The sequence below is a fragment of the Zonotrichia albicollis genome, chromosome 15 (genome assembly GCF_047830755.1).
Source record: "Zonotrichia albicollis isolate bZonAlb1 chromosome 15, bZonAlb1.hap1, whole genome shotgun sequence".
NCBI lineage: Eukaryota > Metazoa > Chordata > Aves > Passeriformes > Passerellidae > Zonotrichia > Zonotrichia albicollis.
In genome coordinates, this window is record NC_133833.1 from 10,408,503 (window position 1) to 10,436,001 (window position 27,499).

The 27,499-nt window shown below is 44.7% G+C and overlaps 1 protein-coding gene across 3 annotated transcripts in view; it reads right to left on the reverse strand.

Moving 5' to 3' along the window:
• Positions 1-1,395: 1,395 nt before the first annotated feature.
• Positions 1,396-27,499, reverse strand: part of FNIP1 (folliculin interacting protein 1) — a 64,435-nt gene continuing 38,331 nt past the window's right edge. For 2 of the 3 annotated variants that reach the window (XM_074552015.1, XM_005483583.4), the window contains exons 4-18: positions 25,728-25,828; positions 25,404-25,478; positions 24,830-24,921; positions 22,325-22,408; positions 21,253-21,324; positions 20,276-20,411; positions 19,553-19,754; positions 19,094-19,179; positions 12,887-13,033; positions 10,834-11,003; positions 8,071-9,496; positions 7,546-7,714; positions 5,856-6,053; positions 5,401-5,516; positions 1,396-4,586 (exon numbers count right to left, since the gene is read on the reverse strand). In XM_074552015.1, the coding sequence (XP_074408116.1) occupies positions 4,508-4,586; positions 5,401-5,516; positions 5,856-6,053; positions 7,546-7,714; positions 8,071-9,496; positions 10,834-11,003; positions 12,887-13,033; positions 19,094-19,179; positions 19,553-19,754; positions 20,276-20,411; positions 21,253-21,324; positions 22,325-22,408; positions 24,830-24,921; positions 25,404-25,478; positions 25,728-25,828 (3,153 nt within the window). In that variant the 3' untranslated portion in view covers positions 1,396-4,507. The remainder of the gene's footprint in view (positions 4,587-5,400; positions 5,517-5,855; positions 6,054-7,545; positions 7,715-8,070; positions 9,497-10,833; positions 11,004-12,886; positions 13,034-19,093; positions 19,180-19,552; positions 19,755-20,275; positions 20,412-21,252; positions 21,325-22,324; positions 22,409-24,829; positions 24,922-25,403; positions 25,479-25,727; positions 25,829-27,499) is intronic. The other variant, XM_074552016.1, reaches the window with a different exon arrangement.

Genomic DNA, 27,499 nt, shown 5'->3' on the forward strand with positions numbered 1-27,499 from the left:
TCTGGTAACACAAAATTCTCTGCCCTCTGTCAGGTGCACTCAGCCCAAGGAGCCCTGCAGGAGGTCTGACAGTGCACAGTGCACATCTCAGTGTTCCATGGCAGAACTCCCAGCTAAAGCCCAGCATCTCCTGCTGCAGACTGCTTGACACCTTCAGTGCTGCTGTGCCTTGTGAATCCATCATGGAACAGGCCAGCAATAACCCCCTGTGTTATCAGTATTAAAAGGGAAGGAACCCCATATTAATTGCTTTTGTTGACTCACCCACACAGGGCACTGAGCCACTGACACAGTGTTACTTGGGATGCCAGCAGAGAAGGCAGGCAGAGCAATTCATCCCTGCACACAGCGAAACCTCAGGGTGGTGTTACAGGACCAGTTTAAGCACCCAAGAGTCAGTTGTTGTGGCCTTCATTCCTCTGAGAGAGGACAAATTCCATTCTTCCAAACACTCCCATCATGGGCATCCTTTTACAGGACTTGGCAGGTGCAAGTGGAAATCCTAGAAGGCTCCAATGCTGTCTGGCTGTGCTGAATGTGGGACCCACAGCATTCCATCGTCACTGCAAGACAGGGCTTGGGGACACTGACCTCAGCTCATCCCTCAGCTCATCCTGCACCTCACATGTGGCAAGGGCACCTGGGGCAGGTATGTACCAGGGCAGGAATCCATGTAGCATTTATCAAAAATAGAAGATCAGCTGCTTCAAGCAAAGGTTTCCATCTTCTGCTTGTCCTTTTTCCATTCTCTGGGAACACAGGACCTTATTTAACCCAGATGCTTTAAAGCCTCATTTGTACACTCTTCTACATCTTCCTAATTGTTTTTCCTGTTGTATGATTATTACTTCAATTTTCTTGGCAGCATTGCTATCACGATTTGAACTTAGACTTAATAAAACCTTATGACAACTTCTCAATAACCTTCATTTCTGTGCAGCAGCCCAGACAGAGAAGGGATTGTCCTCAGGCAGATGGGCACAAATGAGTGACAAGCACAATGGCAAACACCTCTGTGACAAACTTCCTTGCAAGTCACTTTAGGAATGAATGTATGAACCAGTGGAAGACAATGGCTTTCTGCTTATGCTTGTTCATCTCACACAAAGTCAAGCATTGGTACAGAGCATCAGGACCTCCCTCCCACCTCACTATTGCCTTCTGGGGGCCAACAACATTCACAGCTGAAGGGACAGCAAGTTCAAACACCAATTCCTATTTGAAACAATTAATTCCTTACAAGTTCCCAAATTAAAATGGCAGCAGCACTGCAAGTGCCAGAATCAACGCCCCAAAAAGGGGAGCTGAGAAGAGACAGGTGTCAAATGTAATATGGTTCACTCACCCACAGACTCATAGCACATGTCAAGAAAGGGACACATAAGGTACCAGAACTAAACTGACATACTGTATTTATTGCACAAATTTCCCCTAAAATTGGGAATGGTTATTATAATACAAGTGCACATCTTGGGAAATATATACAAAAACAGAAGAGATAACAAGTATGTACATTTTACCCAGCATTTTACAAGTACCACCATCTAAATAATTTAGAGAAAGCAAAAAATTGTCATAAAACATTTCTAAGAACTAATAGGGAAAACATATGCAAGGTGTAAAATCTGTTCTTTTAAACAGTTTTTTGTTCTTAGCAGCCCAGTGTTTGCCAATTGCAACAAAATCAAATTTGCTAATTTGTGTGCCTAGTATAATTAGGTTTCAGCCAGAAAATTAAGACATGTTAATAATGGAGATTGGGAGTAGTGGAAAAAAATAAATCAAACATTAGTTTTCTATTCACATAAAAGAATAGTGATATATTTTAAAAAGTCAATTCTATATCCTGTAAAAATCCCTTTTCGTATTTAACAAACGGACATACGTACCACATTGTTCACGTACCCAAAAAGTTCACTCACAGGAAAACTTCCCATCACACAAGGGTTTGGTTGTGTTCTGCCCACAACACTGCTGAGAGGTGGAGGGGCTGCTGCCATGCTAGGAGGGACTGGCACTGTGGGAGGATGATGAGGAAGCTGCATCTGTGTCTGCTCCACCTGGGGCTGACTGAGCACACCATAATGCCATTACTGGCTGGTGCTGGGCAGAGGGCAGCAGAGAAGGTGCCACTCACAGCCACCTCCTTCTCCTCTCACATCAGTCATCACTGCAGGCCTGCAAGGGCCTTTCTGGAGAGTCAAACCCATTTCAAAGTGACCCCAACAATTTGCACAATAAAGGCTGAAATGAGGACCAGTATTGCCCTGTAAGGATCACTGTGAGCACAGTCCTGGGGGATGCCAGGGTGAGGGGGCAGCTGCCCAGCTCTCTGGGCACCTGCTGTGGATGAGCTCACCCACAGCACCCTCCTCTGCCAGCTCCAGCAGCACAGACACTGCCAGGTCACTGTGCCAGTCTGTGCACAACATGGTATCCAACTACTGCCCGTACCACGTGTCCTAGCAAAGAGTTAAACATTCATGTTCTGAGTGCAATCCTATATTTCATTAGAATTGTGTTTACACAACTGGGCCCCTGTTTTGTGCTCATTCCAAAAGCCAGATGTAATATAATTGTGTGGCAAGGAAAGGACATTTGAAAAATGGGAGAAACAAATCCTTGGATCACATATTAAACACAAGGTTTTCCCCTGCAGCAGTCAGCATTAGATTTTATATACAAAAGAGTTTCCAATGACACTGCCTGTATGAATGTTGGGGTCACTTCCTGATGTAGACTCAATCCTACATGGAAGGGAGGAGTGGGTTTGCCACATAGATCTCCCTGAAACAGAGTTTTAGGTGACAGATTTTAAGTAGTACTGAAAAACTACTCCAGGTGAATCCTGGCCCCAAAGAAGGAAGGGAGGAGAGAGGTGGGGCAGGAATCTCTCCTATTGTTTTCAAGTTTATCAAATGGTTAAAATAAGATTTGTACTTAAAGTAAATCTGCAAACAACAATAGCAGGCATGCTGTACTATTGAAAAGATGATTACAGAATGATGTATTTATAGAAATTTTATAGAGTTCAGCGACCAGGTGAATACGTGTCTCCTACTTGTGTGGATAATCCATGAATTTCAATATGCTAAACCTAACAGATGAAAACAGAAGCTAAAAATCAGCAACATTAATTGGCTGCTAGGACAAATATGGAAAGCAAAGCCTAGAATGAAATGTCCAGTTAAACTGAGGTAGTAGAGCCTTCGAAAACATAATCCACCTCCCACTGTCTATTTACATTACTTACACCAGGTTGGGTCCATCAGCTACTCGTACAGCTATTGTATATACAATGACAAACCAGTGATGGCTGAGTAAAAGAGAAATGCTGAGAATAAAATAAACAACATTTCCTGCTGGTAATTACACAAGTGAGTAGAAAAGGGATTAGAGTTATCTGCAGCAAGGGTATATTTGTCAAAAAATAATTTGGATATTATTACACTATGGTGTAATCAATGTTCTTGTTTTTTTGTTTGTTTTAAAAAATGTATCAATTTGTTACCTGAGCAATTAAGGGTAATAGTCTACTCATTCTTTCCCCAATGCTTTGGTACAATTATTTCTAGTTCATTATTTCAATAGCTGACTGACTGCTGTAAAAAGAATATGATGGTCCAAGATTTTATATATCATAAAAAAGTTAGAGGTAATTGTCATGTCATTCTGGGGAACCCATGGGGAAATTTCAGCCAACGTTCTCTTTAGATTATTTTTGTTTTTAACATTTTGATTACGTTGACGAAGAAAAGCATCATTTAGTATAAAGCAACATTTAAACATTATAAACATTTAATACTGGTTACAGCATCCAGCCAAGAATCTCCATCGCTAGTTTGTCTGTTGGCCTCTTCCTCCGTTCTCCCTGTCACCCTCTGTCCCCCACTATTTCCTCTTCCCAGGAGAAAGATCATAAATAAATTCTGTAGCTGACTGTCATTAATAAGCTCTTTACAAAAAAACCCAGGCCTCTGCCCTGTTAATCCTCTGGGAAGTATTCAGAATTGGACTATGATGTGAAAAAGTAGAAGTTGTTTACAAATCATTGCAGCTTGAGAATTACAGATCCTAATGTGATCCTCATCAGCTGCAGCCTGGCTGAAGGCAGCTGCTCTCAGTTCAGTTTATAAGGGGTGATGGCATCATGTATTTCTCAGAGCAGTTCTTCCTCCATTCCCCAGTGTAAGTCACAGTCAGCCATTGTGGCAGAAACTGCTAAAAAATGCATCTCTTCAGCTTTGCTAAAATCTCCACTTTTCTGTGGTGGAAATCGTGGGCTTACTCAGTTTTCCTTTCTCCTTTCTTTATCCTTTTTATAAGTTGCTAAGTGGGAGAAGAGAAGTCTCCAACTGTTTGCACACCATGCAGTCATATATGGAGGTGCTGCAAGCTCAACAAGCAGTTTGTTTTACTTGCTGCAAAGAGAAAGGAGCCAGAACAAGTTGTCTTCCACTTTGTTTCCAGAGAAGCAAAAAAGTCAAAGTCTGTGGCCTCTGGCATTTTAAAGCAGGATCTGGGCAACGTACGGAGAGTGAGTGCTCGCTACAGCTGCCAGCAAGGGGAGGTCGCTGGATTCAATCCTGAAAGGAAGCAGAAGAGTCATGTTTAATCCAGCCTGAAATGTCACTGGGCTGAACACGTGTCAGAACCCACACCGCCTGCTCGAGCCCCAGCACTTGCACCGGGGCCATGGGTTACACACTGCAGCTGCCAGATTGCTCCTCCCACCCCTCCAGATGTGCCTGCTCCCACAGTGTTAGCACTGCCTGAGCTCCCACCTGTCTGCTGGGGTTTTAACAGGGCCAACAAACTGGTGAGGAAGCAGATGGGGGAAGGAAAATTCCTGCCTAACTTCAGAGTAAAGGGAATAATAGTTGGGGAACACAGTTCAGGAGCGGAGGACCAGCTAAAGCCGCTATGTCCAGCACCACACATGCTCTGTGTGCCTTCCTGCTCACACTGTACTCCTCTGCAGGAAAACATATCAGAGCCTTCCTACAAACACCCCTTAAATAGCTCCTCTGCCCATGCCCCACTCCCACAGAGAGGTATTATGTGCCTTACATGACACAGAGAGTGTTTTCTGCCATGTAGGGAAAGTCAACCTGGAGGAATCAGGTGCCCCATGCTGTTCAGTGACGACTGACCAGCTAAGAAGGGAGTTTGATAAGCTCCGGAGTGCTGAGCCCATCCTCCTGCCCACAGGGAAGACAGAAAGGCTGGGGGATCCTTGTGACTGAGCAAAGCCTCAGGAGAAGCCTGAAGCCATGGGTAACTTAGGAGTTCCAGTCCCACTTAGGAATCCATTTTGCCATGCTTAGGAACAAGCCCAGGCGCAGGGTGTGGCACCAGGACACCCAGGGTAGCACTGCTGGGACAAGGCTGTGACCATACCCCAGCACCACGCCCAGCTCCTTGACATGGACTCTCATCTGGCCCTTGAGATACTCGGACAGCATCTTGCTTTTGAAGTAGAGCTCCTGCAGCCGATCTTCCAGGTGCATCACACACTAAAAAAAGCAAAAGGAGTTGTGTCAGGGAGAAGACAGAACCAAACCAGAGAGTACAGATCCCACACCCCTGTTGACTGTTCTGTGGCTGTGTCTAGGTGAGATATTCACGGGCAGGACTTTCATTTTTGAGCAGAAGCCTTTGATTACATGTTAAATCAAAATTAATGAGGCAGCTGTTTTGATTAGAGTGGCATTTCAATAGGCATCACAAACAGCTACACCAGAAGTTGCACTGGCTATGAAAACAAACACTAGGCAGAGCCTTACGTATCTCTAACCTGGGAAGTTAAAGGGTGCTTCAAAACCATTGCCCTCATGGTTTCCATTTAGACTTACAAAGTTTGGAGATAAATTATGCTTGTAAAGCTGAAGAGTGGAATGAAGCAGGTTGGAGACAAGACTGGAGACTAACACTTCTTTTCCTAGTTTGTTCTCAATCATTCGCCTCTGGCTACTGGCCACTTGCACCGTCCACTTGTCCGTGTCTGCAATAATGCACACAGCTTCTGCAATGGGCTCGTCCAGAACAGGGTGCTAGGAACAAAAAATGAAGAGCAGAGCCCCAAGAATGACAAATGACAGCACTCTTTTCACAAAACTTTTCACAGAAATACCCTTCCTGGATATTAGGAGAGCATTGCTGGATAGCAGGATAGCATCCCAGACACTGCTTCACCTAAAATACATTTGCCCACTTTGCATTCCATCCATTAAAACCAGCAGGGTTTTTTGAACAAGGCACAGTCTTAGAAGGATAGTGACTATTTTATCTTCCCTTACAGGCTTTAAAGCATGTCACTGGCTGACAGTAACATCTTTTGGTATTTGATATAAAGAATTCAAACACATCTAAAGTGTATTTTAAACTCCTAAAACTGAAAGCACCAGAAATCCAACTTGCTGTTTAGTGTGTTAATGAGGTCAGATTATCCCCAGCTGTCACAGGTTTTCCTTCACGGGAGGCCAGCAGAGGGAGTTAGGAACCAAGCCTGTGCCTTGCCATTCCCTCCTGCTGGCGTTCCACCGCTCCAAAGCCACGAAAAAGGCTTCAAAAAAGGATCTTTGGAAACCCACTGTCCTTCCCTAATAAATTTTCTGGGCTGAACTGTTAGCAATTATCTGCTTCCAAGGAGTCAGCAAGGGCATGCAGAGAATGGCTGCAGGTCTAATGCACACTGTTGAAGTGAGTAGGGAAAAGAGGACTTTTTGGAAGCTCTCAGGAAAGTGGCTGCTCAGCAGCCTGTTTTTCCTTATTCTCTGGAGACTAAACTAGATGGGAGCAGATGTCACACTTTCAGTGACAGCCTGCTTTCTACTTCTTTCCTGGTAAAAGGGGGAGGAAATACCACACTTCCTAGTCATGGCCCAGTTCATCTAGGGAAAAACTGCTGTGGAGGAGAGATGATCTCCAACACGTCAGAAGCACGAGTTCCCTTCAGACCATTATCTTTACATTGGTTTCTCCTTTTCCAATGAGGACAGTGCTGTTGGACACATGGACTACCATCCTAAAGAAGGAGCAATGTCTCCAAAACACTGCACATTTGTGATGGAGAACACATTCTGCTGCACAAGCAGCAGCACATGAGTCAGACGTGCAGGGACAGAGCAGGGAGCAATGAGAGCTTCTGCACCACTGCAGAAGGACTCTGTGCCCAGGGAGAGAGGCACAACCTCGGAATATGGGCTTGTTTAACATCACTCCATCCTGTGGGGACACAACCATCAGCTGCCAAGCTACAGGAGACAGTGACAGAACTCAGCACTGAGATCCATCTTCCCAGGGTACAAGCCTCCCAGCTGGCTTCAGTGGGAGCCTCATCGTTCATGCTCCAGAACTGCAGTGGAATATCCATGATTTTCAGATACATTAATTGAGAGAGGAGAAAAATTGGTGACCTGGGACTGGAGAAATCCGACAGGAGCTGTGACAGGAAATATTTCCACTTCCAGCAGGTTTGTACCTTCACAAACATTTATCTTTCCCTACTGTGAGAAATACATTTACCAAATATAGCTTAATTACCTGCACAGCATGAGACAAATCTGACACCAAACAGTGCCTCAGCTTTTCATCACTTCCTATTCCTTGCAAAACAAAGTCAGGGACGTAAGAGGAACAGTAGCCTCCTAGTAAGGATCTTCCAAAATTGGCAATACTGGGCTGGACAGAGTTGACTTCAACTAATTTTGACCTGCAAGAAAGGCATATCAAAAAGATGTACAACAGTAAACAGTAAATTCACCTTACATAGGATGCATTTCTACGTTTTTCATATCTCTTCCAACTTGAAGTCAAGCACTTTTAAAAAAGTTTACAGTCAGCTTTTGCAGTCAGCTTGTCATGGAAGCAGAGAATACAAGCCAAGATCACAATACACCATTAGTATTTTTTTCCAGACAACTGATCTCTCAATATTCCTCAACAACCAGCAAGCTCAAGAGACACTTTTCCAACCCCTGATGCCAAGTGAGGCTACAGTCCTCCAAATAGGTGACATGAGAAGAGGCTCCATCTTTTTAGGCTGTGTTAGTGCTGAACAGTACTTACCCAGGGAAGGGAATCTCATATTCCTCTGCCCAGTCTTCTTGCTCTCCTCCATAATAGTTACTGCCCAGTCTGGTTAGATCATGGCCTGTATCCTCACTCTCGCTGTCACCCAGGGCACTGTCTGAACTCTCATTTCTTGGAATGTCCCAATCAATTCCCGGGGCCACTTTTTTCTCTACATTTTCCCTGTCCCCATGGGGGACGCGAATAGAGATTTTCTCTCTTTGGTCCTGCTCATTAAAGCAGTTTTTGTAGGTCTCTTGTCGAACAGAGTCCATAAATTTACAAAATTCACTAGGTGGTTTGCAAGCCTTTGTACAGAGCTTTTTAGAAAATTCTAAACTACTGTTGTGAGCAAGAAGGTTTGCAGCTGCTTGCCCTGGAATATCATCAGTAGTCTGGGTTTCAACTGAACTGTCATCAGTGAAATATTCATCAAACAGACTCATGCTCTCAGCACTGTATGGGTTTGAGTTCCAGCTCTGATGCTCACTAGCAACTTGAGGAAAGGGTTCAGCTGTCCCACAGTCTCTATTTTGGTCCTCAACAGTTTGTTTAGCTTCACAGTTCTGATCAGCAGACACTCCTGCCTCCGCTGCTGGCGGGCTGTGATGCCTGGCAATTTGTTCCACTACTGCCTGACTTCTCAGTTCAATGTCTGAGTCAGGTGACATGGAATCTCCGATGAGGAAAGTCACCTTTGTCTGAGCCTCGGCAGCGCTGCAGGGGAACGTGTCCATGAAGAGCTTATCAGGTGGCTTCTTCTCCACAGCAATGCCAGGTGTCCTTGTGCCCCCTCCTGCCTGGCTGCCCGCCTCCAGAGCATCCTCACTCCTCCACGTGCTGCCTGCTGGCTCCAAACAAGATTCTGCCCCCACACATTTCTCGGGTGAAGCTGACCCTGTGCACACCACAGTCTCCAGTTTGGCATCCAGGCAGGGCCTTGGCTGTGTCCCATCCACGGCATCTTCCTGGCCATCCTCAGGAACAATGGTTCTGTTCTCGTCTGAAGAAGATTCCAGCTCTACCTTAGGAGTGCTTTGCATGTCTTCTCTCTCCTGCTGTGCAACACCTTCTATGTTCTGTGCGAGGGAGATGGGACATTTGCAGTATTTACAGCTGCAGTTGGGAGCTCTCATCTCTTCAGACTCGGTGGGGAGCAAGTTGCCCCTGTTCTTGTGCATCGTGACAAGCACGTACTCAGACTCTTCCACTTCTCCTTTCTCCAGCGTGGTAGTGATCACAGTGCCAGGCATGACAATGGCCTCATCTTCCCCATTTTCCAGCAGGTGTGTCTCTTGAAGTTCAGAGCATCTGATGAAGTAAGTGAGGAAATAAAGCAACCTCTGGACGAGGTCATGTCTTTTGCCAACCACAACTGTTTTTGCTAATCTCACAGGTGATCCAATGGCCCCATACAGGTCACCTAGGACAGGAAATTAAACACACAATTATTTGGAATCTTTACAATAATTTATTCTTCTAACAGCCAGCTGTTGGGCCAGTTTTCAAAGGCCAGGTCTATAAGAGAGAAATACTGAAGCAGTAGAGTTAAAACAGCTATGCTGTATTTTGTTTTCAGTAAGAGAATCCCAAAGATGCTGTTGGTATGATCTGTAAGGTGAGCCACTGGTCAGGGGGACATCTGATCCCACACATCAGGGAGCATTCACACCACCTCACTCCAGCTTTGGAGGCTCATCTCCTGGGATCCTTATACAGCCATGGCACAGAGGAGGCGCCTGTGCCAAATTATCCTGGAGAGTCTGGAAAGTGGGCTGGACTTTTACCCACAAAAGAAAGCTGTAAAAGAAACAAACCTATGCCAGGAATGAGGACAAAAAGTGACCATGACAGGTGCATGGCTGAAGCCAACCTCCTTCTCCTGCCCTCCTTGAGTTCTGCCATGGCTTGGATGGGGTGCTCTGGCTGTACTGAGTCACCTGGGCAAGTGGCTGTGTGCTCTGGAGCTATCAGGGCACTGCATGACTGCAGGGCTGAGGGGACAAGGAGTCCTCTTGAAGGCCACCCTCACCACCTCCCTCAAGACACATGAGGCCTGAAATCAAGTTTTCTTGCCAACACCCTGGCCATTCCTACCTGTACAGAAATAGGACAACCTCACAAAACCCTCCTCACCTTCCCTAATCAAATCCTATGACTGAGTTTGTGTGCAGAGCAGACAACCTGACCTCCCCTGCTCTTCTCTCCTGGGCAATTATCAGACAGTGTGACCAGCTACAGCACTGACTGGGCTCTGAGACCTTCCCTGGGGCTTGCCAAGCTTTGACTTCCTGTTCTGCTCCACCCTGTTGTATTCAAAGTATGTTCACTTCTGATCAAAAGACGAATTTTCTTGATTTTCTCATTCCATAATGAGGTTTAGTGATAGTGGCATCTCAAAACATAAAAGCAGATTTTCCTTACAGGAGGAGCAGGAGGACCAGAGGAGGCCTGGAATCCTCCCCCAGCACCAGAGCAGGGAACCTTAAAGGACCCAACCCAGAGGACTAAAGAGGGCTTTACTTTTTGGCCAGCATTTTTTAATGGATAATACCTTAAAAACTTAGAGCATAAAAAACCACAGTGACCACCTCTAAGCTTGAAACACACTTTTCTCTCATTTTGTATTGAAAATAAATAACCTGGGAGGGGAGTAAGCAGCATGATAAACCCCACCTCATGCACTCCCATTTCTAAACCCCACCTCATGCACTGCCATTTCTGTAAAGCTGCTGGGGGTTCAGAGGTTTTGCCACCTACCAAGCTGAGCCCACAGAGGGTTGTAGGGATGAGTTTTGGCCAGCATGTCCACACTCTGGGAAGAATGCTTCTCCAGGAAGATCCTTATTGGTGGTTGGCCATTGGGCATGACAGTGGGGACCCAGGCTAGGTGGTTGGTCAGCACTGCAGTCAGCAAAGCTGGTAAAAACCTGAAAGCAAAATGTTCAATATGTTTTTTCTTTTTCCAGAGATACAGTCAAGATGTTAAACTGACAGCAGCTCTAGTCTATATGGATCAAGGATTAAAGAAACAAAATCAGCAGAGATCATCCCTTCAGTCTTGGTTCCTTGGGGAGAGACAGGGTGGCTGGACCCTCCCTCCCACCCTGGCAAAGCTCTTTTTTAGAACACACATTTAAAGTAAAATGAAAAATTTTAACTTTGTGGCATCTCACTCACTCTGTTTGGCAACAATTATAAGACTTCCTATTTTGCAAGTTTTATGTTGTAAAACATCTCAAAACCAATTAATTTCACTCACTGTAAGAAAGCAGTGGCACTGTGTGGCCCCTGTACCCCAAGGAGATCCCAAACCCCTTGTGACTGTGGATGAGAATGAAGACTATTGCCACCAAACCTGTAAAACAGCTGGGTGCTGTGTTCTTTCACCTAACTATTGTGCAATTTCAGCCCATACCCCTGCTCCTTTTCAAAAATAACCCCCACAAAGTTCTGTAGCTCAGCCAGAGAAGCTGTGCTCCTATGCTGGCAAAACAGTTTTCACTGGCTAAGCAGCTAAGGTGAAAAAACTTCCTGAAAGACATGAACTATCTGATTTACTGCAATGATGGAGCAAGGTTTCTGCTCTGTGGAGTCTTTCCAGTTGGTTTTCCTGGTAGGAGCTTGGCCCAAGAGGCTCCACACACCAACACATGGTGCTGTTGGCCACAGTGGCTCATGTGTGGGGAGGAAAAGAGCCAAATGTCTCAAAATGGTGTTATTTGAATAATTTACAAGCATCAGGAACCCTACAGCTTCCATGCAGCCACACCACAGACAGCCAAAGGAGGAGAGATTTAAAACTAAATTGGGAAGGATAAAGGGCTTAATTTTTCTCTGTTTTCCATCACTTAAAATCTATTATATTTAAAATAAAGAGAACGAACCCAAATAAATGACTATTTAAATGTAACCAATATGTACAGAACTCAATGGCAGGGATCAAAGGAGACAACCCCAGCAAAGACATCCACTGAAGCAGGAACTGATCTTTAGAAAATACATCTGCACCCCTCACAACTCCCTGGGGTTTGTCCCATTGCCCTGGGGCAGGAGCAGGCAGACCACAGTGAGCACTGTCACCATCTCCTCAGGGGACAGAAGGGATGACAAAGGTGGTGGCAGAGCTGGAGGATGGCAGCAGCAGCCCCTTCCCACCCTGACCAAACATCTCATCTGCAGGTGCCATCCCCACCCAAACTAGGTTTGTGCTCTTTTTAGGACTGTAATGGAGATAAACCCTTTAAAAACTTCCCCTGCTCATGCCCCGAGGAAAGGGGATAAAGTGTTGACAAAAGAGTAAATTTATCAGATTCTCCCCAGTTTATCAGGAACTTTCTTTCTCAGTTTTCAGCATCTGCTCACAGCTGGGGCCTGAGGTCAGAGAGGTGAGTGAGCACTAAAGAGCACAGCAGTTCTTTAGTGGCATTTTAAAATGATATTTAAGGTTTGTGGTCTGACAGTATTACAGACACAGCTCTTCCTGAATGTATAATCCTGCTCATCACATGATAACTGATTCTGAAAGATAAGTTAATGCATTTTGTAAGGTATCTTCACCCCTTTCCAGACATCCACACATATCACACATTTCCTATGGACATGTTTCAGATGTTCAGCCTCTATCAAGATTTAGAGAATTGTGAGGAAGCAGGAATTTAATGAGATAATTTCTTATTTGTTTCAGAAAGAAGGTATTTATGGATGGCCTTTTGATTATTTGATTATCAGGATTTTAATAACTAATTCAAAATTGGTTTGAAACAAAAAGGCACAATCACACATGTAATTTAGAAACTAAAATCCACCATACTGATTTTTGGAAGCATTTTCCATCAAGAAAGTGAACTCCTTCATGAAGCGATGGCACAGCTGGTTCTTCTCTGGTGTCCCTGACATCATGGTGAGCCAGACAGGCTCCCCAATCCGTGGCATCGTGTAGAGATTGCAAATAGTTGTTCTAGAAAACAAAACCAAAAAATTCCAGAAGGTTAAAGAAAAAAAAACAAATAAAAAACCCATCAGCCCCCAAAAAACCAACCCAAACAAAAAACCCCAAACAACAACAAAAACAAAAAGTAGAAATCCCAGCTTAAAAGAATTCTGTGCAACATTTAGATCCAGCTCTCATTTCTATCAGAAACAAAATTTCTCTCAGCAACCATTCTCCAAACCATGTTGTTCATTAAATAGCACAAATTCACCCTTGAACTCAGAGAGCTGAACCTCACAGGTTCCTCCTGCATCCACCTGACCTGATCCCAAACACAGCAACATTCCCTGGCAAAAGTCAAGAGCTGCCCTGCTCTGAATGGAGAAGGAATGGATCATTTCTTCTTATCTCCCTGCTTGTTCTTCATTTCATTTGAAATAAACTTCTGCTTTATTTATGACTAGGACAAGATTGTATGTATCTCACTTATAAAAATACCTTAACTTCCTCCTTGCTTTAAAAACTTGGTGAATCTCCAGGCCAAACCTATGAAGTGTGGGTGTGTAGAGCAGGGAACCAGTTCACATCTTTAGCTTTAAATAGAGAGGATGACAGTAAAGGCACCCTGTGGCTGTACCTATTACACACTCACCACATCCTTTTTGACTCTACAGAGGACAGTAAATGTATGATTAAAATTTTGCTCTGCAGTAAAATACCAGATTAAAATCCCTCAGATTACTGTTAAATATAAAGAAGCTATAGTTTAAAGCACAAAGCCTACATTATGACACTATGGGAAGCTGTATTTTTAACACAGTAAAAATGTAAGCCTGAAAAAGCCCAAAAGGACATGGGCAATGACTGATCAATTCAGGTTTCTTCCTGGCTAATGCACTACTTTTTCTAGGCAAAGTATTTTTGTTTTAAAAGGCAAAGATATACATTACCCCATTATCCCTAGCACCACCCCTGACTTATTAAGATCTTATATCTTCTTTTTTATAGCTATAAAAACTTCTGAACTTCTATTGTATCTTGATATATCTTCTCTGGATATTGTGGTCTCAGAATTTACAGACACTTCCAGCAGCAAAGCTGTGCAGAGCAGGCAGGCAAACACACTGGAGCAGCAGCTGCCAGATCCTCCATGGCTGAGTGTTTAAAGTGAAACTCCCAGAAGGGAGAGCTGCAGCAGCAGCAGCTCAGCCCATCCCAGCCTGGGGAGCAGGGAGGCACCCCCAGCCCCTGGGCACAGATCAGCTGGGTGCTGACCCCAGAGCTGCTCCCCAAAGGGCAGCAGAGGTGACTGAGCTCACCAGGGCTGCTCCTGAAGGAAGAAGGTGAGGGGGCAATGGCTTTCTCTGCTTTACTTTTCCTTACAATTTTCATCAAATACAAAATCCATTCTCTGTGTTCACAACAGCCAAAATCAACCCTGTCTTCTTCAAAGGTTACACCTTCAAATCCTCCACTGCCAGAAACACGATGAGAGCGCCACAAAAGAGTCATGTGCTGGAGAGAGGCACAGCTGAGTTACCTCTGCCCTCCCCAGAGGCTCTGCTGGGCCACTTTGGAGCAGCCTCACCAGCTGCTCCCTGTTACCCTCTGCTGCTGGTCCTGTCCTAGGAGGGAAACCCAGCGTGGTGAGAGCTGAGCACCAGTCCTGCTGCCCAGACAGGAGTGGGGCACACAGCCAGGGACACCAGCCCTGCCTCTGGGGCACCAGAGGGTCTCCAGCAGCACAAACAGGCCTGGGGTACTGGGGGTTCATGGGGGTTCATTCCTCTGCAGGGGTAACCTGGGACTGGGGGGTTTATTAGGGGAAAGCTTTCTGTTCACAGCCCATTAACTGGAGCAGATGTTAAAGATGCCAAAAAAAAAAAGAAAAAAAAAGAAACCTCAAGTCCTCAAGTCCAAGGATCTCAAACTCAAGGAATTTCAAAGCTCAAAACAAGTATAAAAACTTACACCCCCCAGACACAGCTGACCTGAGAAGCTGAAGATAAACAGCACAACTTAATGTAAAACACAGTTTATTTCTCCATCCTATGCAAACTAACCCAAGACAAGCCTCTTGCAGCTCGGCTGTTTTGAAAAAAGAAACTATTTCTATACTAAAACCAACATATTAAAATACTTGTTTTCGTTGAAAAGATAGCCTGAGTCTTGTGACTCGTTATTTACTATTCTGGTAACCCTGGCTGCATCTGCAGCTGATAGTGTTTCCTCCGAGCCAGATCAGATTGCCCTGGCCCCTGGCCAGCAGGCATGTGACTGCAGCACAGGGAACCCTCAGCCAGCCAAGGCAGCAATGGCACACAGACCAAGGGCAAGGATTAACTGCTTCTCAGCTCTTCAAGCACCCAGGGAAGCTCTCCTGCCAGATAGCAAAGGGCAAAAACGAAAACAAAACAAAAAAACGACACAAAGAAACCCTCCTCAAACACTACGGGGAAGTTAACAGGATTTTAAAAATAACAATCATTAAAAACTCACTTGGCCACTCTCCTCATAGCCATCTGCAGCAGCACCCCCTCCCCTCCCTCCCTCCCCACACACACACACCAGCATGTGAGGGAAAGCTCAGTTAATGAGAGACTCTGCTCTTTTGAGGGTTCCAGTACATTTAAATTGGTTTATATTTGGAAACGCCTCTGGGAGGCTGAACTCCAGCCTGGAGCTTCCAGGCACCTTGGCCCCAGCAGTGTAGAATTGAGCACAGGGGCCAGAGTGCCCCTCAGGAAATACCTTCACATCTCACAGGGTTTGAGAGCCAGTGAACCCAGCCTGGCCAAGCAAAAAGGAAGCCCTGAGCCAAGCCCAGCTCAATTCCTCTGGGGTCTGCCTGCCGTGAGGGCACAGGTGGCACCAAGGTGAGCAGCCCTATCCCACAGACACCACAGCACAGCTGCTCCACCCTCACCCTCATACACCCCCAACCACCCTGGCTTTCAGAACCAATTTTCAGAACCAATCAAAGACATCTTTCCCTGGTGCTGTACAAACCAAATGAGCCAGACAGCTCCTCATGGATGAAAGCATCCTGCTACAGCCCCCTATTCCCCAAGGAAAACACACTGGCCCTCAGCACTGTGCCCCCAGAGCAGCTCTGCTATTTAGGAGCCACAACATAATGGCAAAGAGAGAAAATAATCAGCTTAATTCACATACATTTGTTTCCTACCCTCATTCCATCCTTCCAAAGATGATTTTTCCTTAAAAAGGAATAGCAAAACAAAGGCAATCCCCACTGCAGGGAATGCAGGAGCGGGGCTCCCCCACAACTCAGTGCCCGTGCTGGCACCACTGAGCACACTCAGTTCACAGCAGCATAAGCTGTTTAAAAATTACTGGCAGAAAATGGGATCAAATCTGTCTGCCAGAGAGCAGAGAGGTGTTTCCCCAGGCCCTGCCATCAGGGTTTCCTTGCCAGCCAGCATTTGTGCCACACAGGTATTAGTCACATGCATAATCTGTGTTATCAATGTGCTGCGCTGGCCTCGGGGACTGGGGGAGCCAAAATGTTTATGCAAGTACAGTAGCTTATTTCCTAAGTCATGTGTCTGCACAGCTGACATCCACAGAGAGTTCTAAGCCTCTAAGTCAAGTGTTAATAGCTAAACCCATCCGTGCTTTAGAAAATTAAAAATTGCTGTAAAGTGACTAATGATGCAAAGGTAGGCCTGGAGCTGGGCACCAAACTGATGGCAAATTTATCAACAGCCTCCACTTGCAGAAGCAGCCTGGGCCTTTGAGAGAAGGCAGCTTTGTTTTCCAGCTTTGACCCAGCTCCCTTTTTGCAGGCAGTGGAGTGACCTACAGCCCCTTCCCTGCAGAGGGGACTCTGGGATGACATGCTTCCTTTCCTGATCAGCAGGGCAGCACATCCCCCATGCCCACTGCTCTGAGGTTATTCTGATCACCAGATGAGGGCACATCAGCTACTCTTGAGCACCTCTGAAAATCTGTGGGGAGGTTAAACAAAAACAAACAAAAAATATTCTCCTTAAAACAACCAGACTGCAATGAGTTAAACCAGCAACAGGATTACATTTTAGAATCACCAGCCCACTGAAGTCAGCACCCTTCTTCCCTCCAGCACAATTTGCTAAGAGGACAGGAATCAACACAAGTCTCAGGTTCACCAAAGGACTCGTCTCCTGACTTCCCCGTGACTTCAGTGGGAAAGCAGACACCTAAAGAGATAATAGTGTCCTAAATGGGTTTGCTGAACCTGTGCCAAAGCATCTTTGCATCCAGCCTTTGGTATTTAAATATACCTCTCTCTTCTTACCAGACACATCCTGCATTGCTTTGAAAAGCAAGGGAGTCCTGCATGTCACAGAAATGAGGATGACATGCATGTCACACATGTCACAGGGGCACAAGGACCCTGCCCAGGGTACCAGCTGTTGCCCAGCTCTGAATGCAATTCCTTAAAAAAACCCAGCAAAACCCAAAATTGCCAAAGGCTGCTGCCCCAGGAAATTCATTTCTATGAAATTAAACTGGATTTAATTAACTTCATTACACTATTAAAGAGCAATATTTATATCACCATGGAAACCTCTGCACAGAACTGGTGGTTCAGCTCCAAGTGCTGGTTATGCAATGGCCATGTCATGGGAATGATCCCAGCTCCTGGTGAGCCCTGAGTGCCAATCTCCCTGTGTCTGCTGGGCTACAGTGCTTCTTCCTCACCCCATCCCAGCTCAGCACTGCTGAGCTCCCTCCAGGAGGGAAAGCCAGCACAAGGGATTTGCCCTGTGTTTTCAGGGTTTTTTTCCTGCTTTTGACATGGGATAGGTGCCCCTCCCCTCCCTCTGGAACTGTTTAACTTGGAAGGACAAAGGAGAACGGGCAAAGTCCGCTGAGTGTATCTTGAGGGGGAATGTTTTGGGGGAAAGGTTTGGAAAACAGCTGGGGAGCTGGTGTTAACAGAGGGTGGGAAGGCACAGAAATGGCTCAGGGAGAGACCTGGGAGGGGAAACAGGGCAGAGCTGTGGGAGTGGAGGAATCATTGTGGCTGCTCCGAGTTGCTGAACTTGTCTCAGGCCCCTGGGCTGGATCAGTGGCTCCCAGCAGTCATGAGCTCCCTCTGCTCCCTCTCTTGGCACAGCTTATCCCATCCACAGGCCCACGTGCTCCCTATTTTCTGCCTTCTGTCCCTACAGGACATATCCTCTGCCCTTCCTTGTGACTGCCTGGAGGTGAGCTTCTAAAAAAATTGAAAATACACTGTGCCTTCATCCTGCAGCACCACCCAATCCATGGCATTCAGGTAAGAAAATTGTGGAAAAATAAGTGAGCCCTCAGGATCCTTCTCTGTTCAGTAAAATACATCCTGATGTCAGAAATTTCTTTTTATAACATCAGAGAGCTGTCTTCAATAATGTCTCTAAAAAGTAGCTCTACAGTGGTTGTAAAAGGAAGCACCCTGCCACTCCCATCTGAGAGGAGATGAATCACTCCAAGCAGATGGATTTCATCTTAACTCCCTCCCCATGACTTCAACTATGGAAAGAAAATACAGCTAAATGCCAGGGATGTACTTATCTGTGTTACTTTGTATAATAACTATTGAACAGAGAGGCTCTGCAGGTACCAATAGCCAGAGATTACAGCACTGCATTTGACTGTGGGAAAAGACAGCTCTTCTCTTTCCTAACAGTTTTTCTGAAACACCTTTGGAGCACAGCTTAGAGAGGGGTGAGCTTTGTCACACATCAGGACAATACACACTAGAGGAGGATTTCCAAAACAGGACTTTGCAATGCTTTTCCCCCTCTCAACAGGCCACAAAAGACCATTTAGGAGGTCACTGGGAGCTTTCTTATCACCTAAAGCACAGAAAACCCTGAACATCTGTGTCCTGTTCACCCAGGACTGATGGACACACACTTGGAAAAATCCAAAACCTCAGACACATTAGGATAGCTTGGTATCACCAGTCCTTTACTGTACTGACTTTTGCAGGAGATTTTAGACATTTTAAGTTACTTATCCTGCACTAAGAAGATCCTTCTAAAACAGGCTCAGGTGCTTTTGAAGAAAGAGACAGAAAAGACAGGAGACGTGGCTCACCTGAACTCATTGAGGGCATCCACAATTCTGTTATATGCCAAACTCCGCTGGCTGGCATCAGCTGATCTCCGACTCATTTTCATGGCCTTGAAAGCAATCATTAAACAGATAAGTAACACACAGCTACAGGAGCACAGAAAATGGAAAACCAAGTCATGTGCTTGACTTTATCTTTTGTTCAACAGGTCATGCAAATAATTCTTTTAAGTGATAAAGTGACGGTCCAAGTGCCAACTTTCCCATCTGAGGGAAGACAGGTGAGGCACATTTGCAGCTTCTGCTTCTTTTGTGCTTTTCACCATTCAAGGCATAAAAGTCAAAGTTTTAACTGCAGTGATGCAATTCCCACACCCAACATCAACTTGATCCCACTTTTGTAACTAGCAACAGGAGTTAGAAATTAATCTGAGAGGGCTGGGAGAACATACACAAGTGCAAAAAGCCAAAGCAATTGTTTACCTGTTCTATTGCACTCTTCAGTTTGTTCATGTGACTCTCAAAAAGAGGGAAGTGTGAAAAAAAGAACTCGTTAAATTTGTTGTTTTCATCTTCATCTCTTGAGAGTGAAAAAATAACCCCAATTGCTATCTTCTTCTTCCTAACAATTCCTGGGTTTGGACCAGAGCTGTCATCTGACAAGTTGAAGCTTTCATCCATGGACCTTGGAGCAGGAACAAAAGGGAAAGTTAATGTAATCCACTGCTCAAAGTTGTACCTTGGTTTCCTGTGTGATTCAGTTCTTGAACATTTAACTTCAACAAATACCTTTTGCTTGAATGTGTTGTCAAATCATCATCGTTGATAACAATCCCTTTGTGATTTTTTACAAACAACTATTAATTGATTTTGCAATCACAAAACTCTGGAACCAGATTCAAAGTGTTTGTAGGATCAGAATATTGGTATTCTAGTTCTCTCCTATACCTGCCGAGAATTTGTGCTTTGAGTATGATATTAGGGCTTCTTATCCTGAAAACTACAGCCTACAGATTTCTATGGTGCTGAAGGCTTTCCAGTTAGTGAAAAAACATGGAATGCCATGAGGCACACAGAGACTAAAAAAGATCAGCCTGACTTACACCCTAAATACCCCAGTGAAAGCATCAGCAAGGGCAGATGCACACATGCACGAGCAGAATCAGTGGTGTGTGGCAGCAAGCAGCCCTGGCCCGGCCAGCTCACCATCGGGGGAAGACGCCGTTCTCCAGGCTGGTGGTCTGGCTGCGCCGCCAGCGCCGCTGGTAGCTGCTGGCACAGCTCTTGTTGAACGAGGAGCCCGGCGATGGGAACGGGGTGATGAGCAGGCTGCTGAGAGATGCTGCAACAACAAGAGCAATAAAAACCTCTCCAGAAAAAAGGGCATTCGGAATATAACACCAGCAACTAAACCAAGGCTCTCAGGAGATACTGATGTTGCTTCTCAAGTGCCTTCTCTTTTGCTTATCTGTGTTTCTAATATAAAAATAACCAGTTTATAATGACATTAACAAGCCATACAAGCATGACAAGGGTGGGACAGTCCTGCTGATTTACATAATAGGTAATGCACAGGATGCACCTTGCTCAGCAACCTGAGTATCAGGAAATAAATTCCTTGTGGAAAGGAGTAGTGTTGATCACATCCTTTAACAGCCTTTACAATCCTAGCCCAAATGTTCAACAACCTGAATTTGGAGGTAGGAAAGGGGTGTTGTTGAAGCCAATTCATATTTTAATATTACCATCATAGGAACACAGAATCACAGAATGATTTGGGTAGGAAGGGATCTGAAAGCTCATCTCATTCCATCTCCTGCCATGGGCAGGGACACCTTTCACTAGACCAGGTTGCTCCAAGCCCCATCCAACCTGGCCTCCTGGATTTGGAAAGGAGATGACAGCAAGTATTGCTTAGAAATGCTGCAAGCTCATTTCAATATTTAATCTGCCTTGCTTATTAGTAGCTTGTTTAATAAAAGACACTGCTGTCAGGTTACTGTGAGCTGCCCAACACACATCCTCAACACCTGCACCACCTGGACCTGTACAGAGAGGTGTCATTAATGTCACAGAGCAAACCAGAACAATCCCATTTCAGCACTACTTCATGATGTGCAGAGATCCCATGACAAATGAATCTTTTTGGAGTTTACAGGGTTAACACATGGAACTGCCATTACCAGATCTTGCTATCCCGCTGTCTCTGTCCTCGTTCTGCTCCCTTCCAGGCATATCCATAGGGTTGCTGTGAACTGTAAAACAAGGAATACCAATTAGCAGGGGAATGTACAGTTCCTTTCTTGTTTGCAGATCTCCATGTAATTAATGAAACAAAAACATGCTCATTAATTCAGATCAACAGCACTGCACAAGGCCATCACCAAGAAAGGCTGCTTAGCTGAACAAACCAAAACACTTACCTGAGAAGCCTGTATAGGTTTTTCTCAAGTCCATACACCTATTTAAGTGCAAACTAAAACCAGGACTTCGTTTCTGTCCATAGATAATTTTCAATAAAATTTTACTGTACCAAGAGGATGCTGGTCACATTTGTAGTACCCAATGTATAGGCAAAACCCACCAAGACTCAAAATAAACACAACTTCATTCCTATACCAGCTTTCTCAGGTATTAGATATGTACTTTTAAAGGAATTTTGAATGCTGTCTTGAAGAAATAAATATTTTTAAACTGTGAGCAGTGCATTGGTTGTTCAACTAAGCTGTAAGCTGTCCAGATTCACAGTCTGCATACAGACAAGATCAAAGGTGTGTCAGGCTCAACAGTCTTTAAATGTGATATATTTTACAAATATTTGTGTGAAATAAAGCTACTCAGCCATGGAAATAAGATCCACTAAAAGCAAGAAATGTCCATTTTGAATTAATCTAATTTAGCTCTAATTTTTACACTTTGGTTGAAACCAATCCAGATCAAAATAGCTTGACATCATTGTGAAATATTATCCCCATAAATATTAATTCCATATTTAAATATTTAAGTTTCCAAAACAGAACAACACAGACAGTTGAAAGAGGACTATTAAATGCCTGCTGTCCTTTGGGGATTTAAGAAATATGTCCAGAAAGGTAAGGGAGCAAACATCACTGTCCATTTTATTATTTTCTTTTTTATTATTTTTTAATTTTTTATTAATCTGAGATCTTATTTACAGGGCTAAACTACAACTCCACAGAGTTTGTCACCCCAGCTAGACTAGCCCCACAGCACAGCACACAGCACACAGCAAACCTGCAAAGAAAGAGGCGCTCCGGATGAGGCGGAGCGGACCTTGCTCTGAGAATGCCCGCCTGGGGCTGCAAAGCTGGGAAAGACCTACATGGCAAAACGTAAAATACACATCAGAGAATGAGGTTAGTAAAGCAGAACAGTCCATAGGGAGGGGGCCAGGGCAGGGAAAGGTTTGAGCCAACATAAATGCAGAGTAACACAGGCAGGAGAACAGCTCTGAGGCTTTACCAGAACGCTGATGTGAGGGTGAGTCTCACAGCTGGGCTATACAGCATTTACAGTTTATAATAATAGACCCAGCTTTCCACTGTCTCCCATACAAGGATGGGGTTTCTCAAAGGGTTTTTTTTTTTTTTAATTTTAAGGTTGAAAAATGATTAATTTATGCAGGCTCAAAGCCTAACTTGACCACAAACAGGAGATTCATCACAGAGTATAATGTTTGTTTTAACATCCACACTGGTGGGGTGCCTGGGAACACTGCTTCTGAAGAGGAGGAGGAAGGGGAGAAAGAAGGCAGGATTTCATCTTAGTAGAACCAACAGAATATTATAGGCTGAAGTAGTTCTGAGAATAGTCAGTACATAAGTTGAGTGAAATGATCACATAGAAAATAAATGTTAGCAGTCTCAGTAGTGCATTTTAAAAGTAATACTGAATTATAGATATACCAGGGAAACAGGGTATTTACTGTACATAGAGCCAGAAAAAACACATAAGTACTTTTAAAGAGTTAATTGCCAGTCCCTCTCCTATATTTGAGGCCCATGCTCACGCCAAGTTTTCTGATTATACAAAACACAAAGGCTGCACCTCAAAGCTCCCTTCCTTTCTCTGAGGCCTCCAGTCATTAAAGGGAACACATGACCAGGGCTGCTTTGGTTTTTTTTAACCAGCACATGTGAAAAATACACCTTGTAAACAGTTCCCAGCCAAAACACATAAACCCTCCTCCTGTCAGCGGTGAGTGAGGAGCAGTCTCTGCTGCTGAGCACAGTTGTTGGAAATGCTGCAGTTATAGATTAACTCCCCTCCCTGCTTTAGCTTTACCTAGGGTTCCCTCTGTACTCAAATGGCAACTGTAAACAAACACTGTTGAAAACTTGTGCAGCTCAGTCACAAAGAAAACTCCAGCATCCACTTCTTGCTGACAACCTTGTGCCTCTTGCCACACACCCTCGCCCCGAGGTGCCCACAGCTCCTGCTCGGTTCTTGGGGCAGTCACCAGGGTCACCTCACAGCTGGACACAGAGAACAGGTGGCACTGGCTACACCTGAATCACTCCATGCCTAAGAGCTGCTTTATCTGAACTGGAACTTGCAGTTTAGATCACTCTAATGCTACAGCACACTCCTGCCAGGCACAAGCCACAGCGAAACCTTCAGCAGATGAAGGTGATCTCCTGTCTCTCAAATCAGGCACCACATTCACTGCAAAAATCACAACTGAAGCCTGAAAGGATGGTGGGAAATGCATTTGTAGGTTGTAAGGTTCTTACAACCTTAACTGGTTTCCCTTACAAATGGACTACTGCAAATTATTTTAATGAGGTGTACAGCTCATGAGCTTGAGCAGCATTTAAGCCCTTACCTGGGCACAGTCTTAGCAAAGTCAATGTGAAGGAAAGCAGTAAACAGCCCTAAGATCTAGAACCACCTCAGAGTCAGAAACCCATTTAAGAGTACCACAGTCATCAAATATACCCCTTACTTCCAACCCTATAAAAGCATATTTTACATACAGCAATTTCCTGGAAAGCAATTGTGAAAATAACCCCCTTATTCCACCTACAACAGACATTTGTTTGCTAAGTCAACAATCAAAATGAACAGAAAGGGAGGAGAGAGCCATGGATCGGGCTGCTACACTGGACAACCAAGCACTGAAGTCCAGTCCTATCTGCTCTACTGTTCCAAGAGGAAAAGCCCAGACCTTTGTTATCTAATGTTCATGGAGCCTCCACCCACAGGACTGAGGACACCAGATGGTTTCTCAAGACTGCTTAGCTGCCATGGTCAGCCAGAGGAGAGAACACACAGATATTCTAATCTGATCCAAAGCTGCAGCTCAGCTGTGCAAGGTTAACTGAGACTCGTACAGGACACACAGCCACAAGTGCTCAGGGGGGCAGAGTACAGTGCAGAATGAGAATTATTAATGGCAATAAAACCAGGGAACTGAGCCAGGCTGAATCAGTCCTGCCTGATTAGAGATATGCTCTTCAGGAATTTCTACAGAATGCTATTTTCCAACATTTTCTGTATTTGAACTTAAGTATATATAAATATTTCTATTATGTATTTTGTATACACATATGCAGCTGAGTATACTGAATAACTGCTAATTCCCTGAACAGTCCAAGTTATTCTTCTCCAAGCTCCATCAGCATTAATTTTCTATTACATCTTTAGCTTTTTTAAAAATTTATTTAAAAGATTTGCATGTTCTAGAATCTATGTTTACTCAATTAAAGATATCAGCAAATAAAATCTGTTTGCAATTACCTATATTCCCAAGAAGTCCATTCATAATTGTACTGTGGTCAGGCTTTAATGTATTGCTGTCTTGATTAATGAACTCAAGACTGTCCTGCAACCTATAACAAACATAAAACATATAACAAAACCAGTGACTTGCATTTCAGTAAAATAGAGAGATAGTTCATTATAGCCAAAATGAAACAGACAAGGTAAGAACACAGGATTCTACTAGAAAAAACTTTCATAGCCTAAGCCACATCTTCAGGTGGGTCGCTTGATAACAGAAAACAGATATTTTTGTAACATCTTTTTATAATATTTTTTATTTTGATGTTTTTGTATTTTTCTTCATCTTGGACTGAATCTCCAAGGTTGCAGGTAGGTACTTTTGTACCTTACAGTATCAAGCTTCACCATATCAGCATGGAAGGAATGGTTCATTCATTCCCTTAGAGCCAGCTGAGGTGAAGACACCACTGACAGGATGTAGCAAGGAGTTATTTTTTTAGAGAAAGAATCTGGAGGGTCCAAAGAAGGTCCTGTGTGTCCTTGCATTCACCTCTTTCTGTGCAATAGCCACAAAGGGCAGGGCACTCACGTGTTCAGGCTGCCGTAGATGCTGCTGCCCGTGCGAGCTGTGAACACCTTGCTGAGCATGAGCTGGGGAGGGGAGCTGGGGAACAGGAGGGAGATGTCAGTCACAAACAGTGCCAAGACAGGCTTTGCCTTCCATTTCACAGCCCTCCAGGTTTTATTGACCTTAACACGACATAACAGCCTTGTATTTCAAAAATGACATCAGACTGACTTTAAAGCAAACACAGAAATCCATTTTACTCTGCACTTGTGCCATTCAGCTCACTGTTTATAGCACTAAGGAGTGAATCTTCTGAAAACACCTGCAGCAAAAAGTTCATCTTACCGGATCTGATGGATTTTCAATGTGGAGCCCTTGTAGCTCATGGCCACAGAGCCAAACATCATCTCTCCAAGCATGTTGGCATCTGAGGAGCACCGAGAACCCTGCAAAAAATCAAACCCACCAAGGTTTGGTTTTAAGCATTTTAGAGGCACACTTCTAGTAAGGCAACACACAAGAGAGAAAATATTCCTTATTTAGAAGATAAATATGCAAAATATCTTGCTGGAACACTGTTGAACATGGAAAGTTAAACAGTTTAATCAAGATAATGCTAACAGAGAAAGTGATCTTCACTGGCTGTAAGCTCAACCCTAAAACAATGCAACAAACCAAACCCACCTAGGTGGGAGGAAGCAGATTCCAACAGCACTGAGCCAGGGGACCAAACTTTTAACAATGTGTTAACACACCTCACTGAATTAAGCCTAAGCCTTGCTCCTGCTTGACAAGAAGAATCAGCAAGCAGTTCACTGGAGATGTCACACTGTGCAGTGGAGCCAAATTGGACCAATGTTTACTTGACAAAGACTGAGTCATAACTTATCCATGGATGATATTTTATATGGGATGAATCTCTCTCTGGTGCTTCTGTGATGGCACCAGGAAAGAGCTGCAGCATCACATTAGATGCCAGGCTGAAGTGGTGCAATTCCTGCTTCTCTGGTGGCAGGAGCACACAGGCTAAATACCAAGGAGCAAAGTCACTATGCTGCATCACTGGCTAGGGCAAATTCTGCAAACAAAACCCTAAAATTAAAAAATTACTCAGGGCAATCAACTGGAGACAACTGCTCTGCAGACAGACTTCTAATTTGTGTGTTTGCAATGACTGTGATTACTGTCCCTTTGTCCGGGGCTGTTTCACCTCCAGGCCAGCAGAGTGTAAGTGCTGGCTCTCCACTTGTACCTTGCCCTGAATAATTTAAAACGTGGTGATCGCTCCCTAACAGAGCTCAGCCAGTTCTCAAGTGAGGAGGTTCGGCACTGTGCAAAAGAGCAACACATTTCCTTCAAAGTGTGTGATAGCATGTCATTACTCCATTTCCTGGAGAGATCCTTCTAAAAGATCCCTTAAACCCCTCACAGAAACAACCCTGCTGGAAGATGCTCAGTGCATCTCCATATTCCTCTAAACAAACCAGAACCCCGAGTATTCTACACAGGACTGAAGTACAGAATGGCAGAATGGGTTGGGTTGGAAGGGACCTGGAAGCTCATCCAGTTCCACCCCCTGCCATGGGCAGGGACACCTCCCACTGTCCCAGGTTGCTCCAAGCCCAGTCCAGCCTAGCCTTGGACATTTCCAGGGGTAGGGCAGCCCCAGGTCCCCTGGGCAGCCTGAGCCAGTGTCAGACAGTGAGCCTGGAGCACCACCAAGGACAGGGTGTCCCCACCACAGACCCCTGCAGGCAGCAAGAACAGCTGAGAACATCCCACTCAGTGCTCCTGCTCACACCAGCCCACAGAACAAGGGCAGGAACAGGGAAATGCTCATCAGCCAAAAGGCAGCACACTCACAACGTTTCTCAATTTTTAGTTCTTTTCAAGCACTCTCAATTAAGCTGATGATACTTTTAACAGCCATGCTTTTAACCTCTGGAATCTATCCCTGCAAGGAGAGGGGATGACTGAAAGCAGAAACCACAACTGTAAAAACAAGGGCACAACTCCAAGGTTTGTAAGTGTTCAGTGACAGGACAAAGGCTGATCATTAGCTGGGCCTCAGTGAAATTTCCATCTCTGCCTCCCAGGACATCCCACTGCTCAGGTGC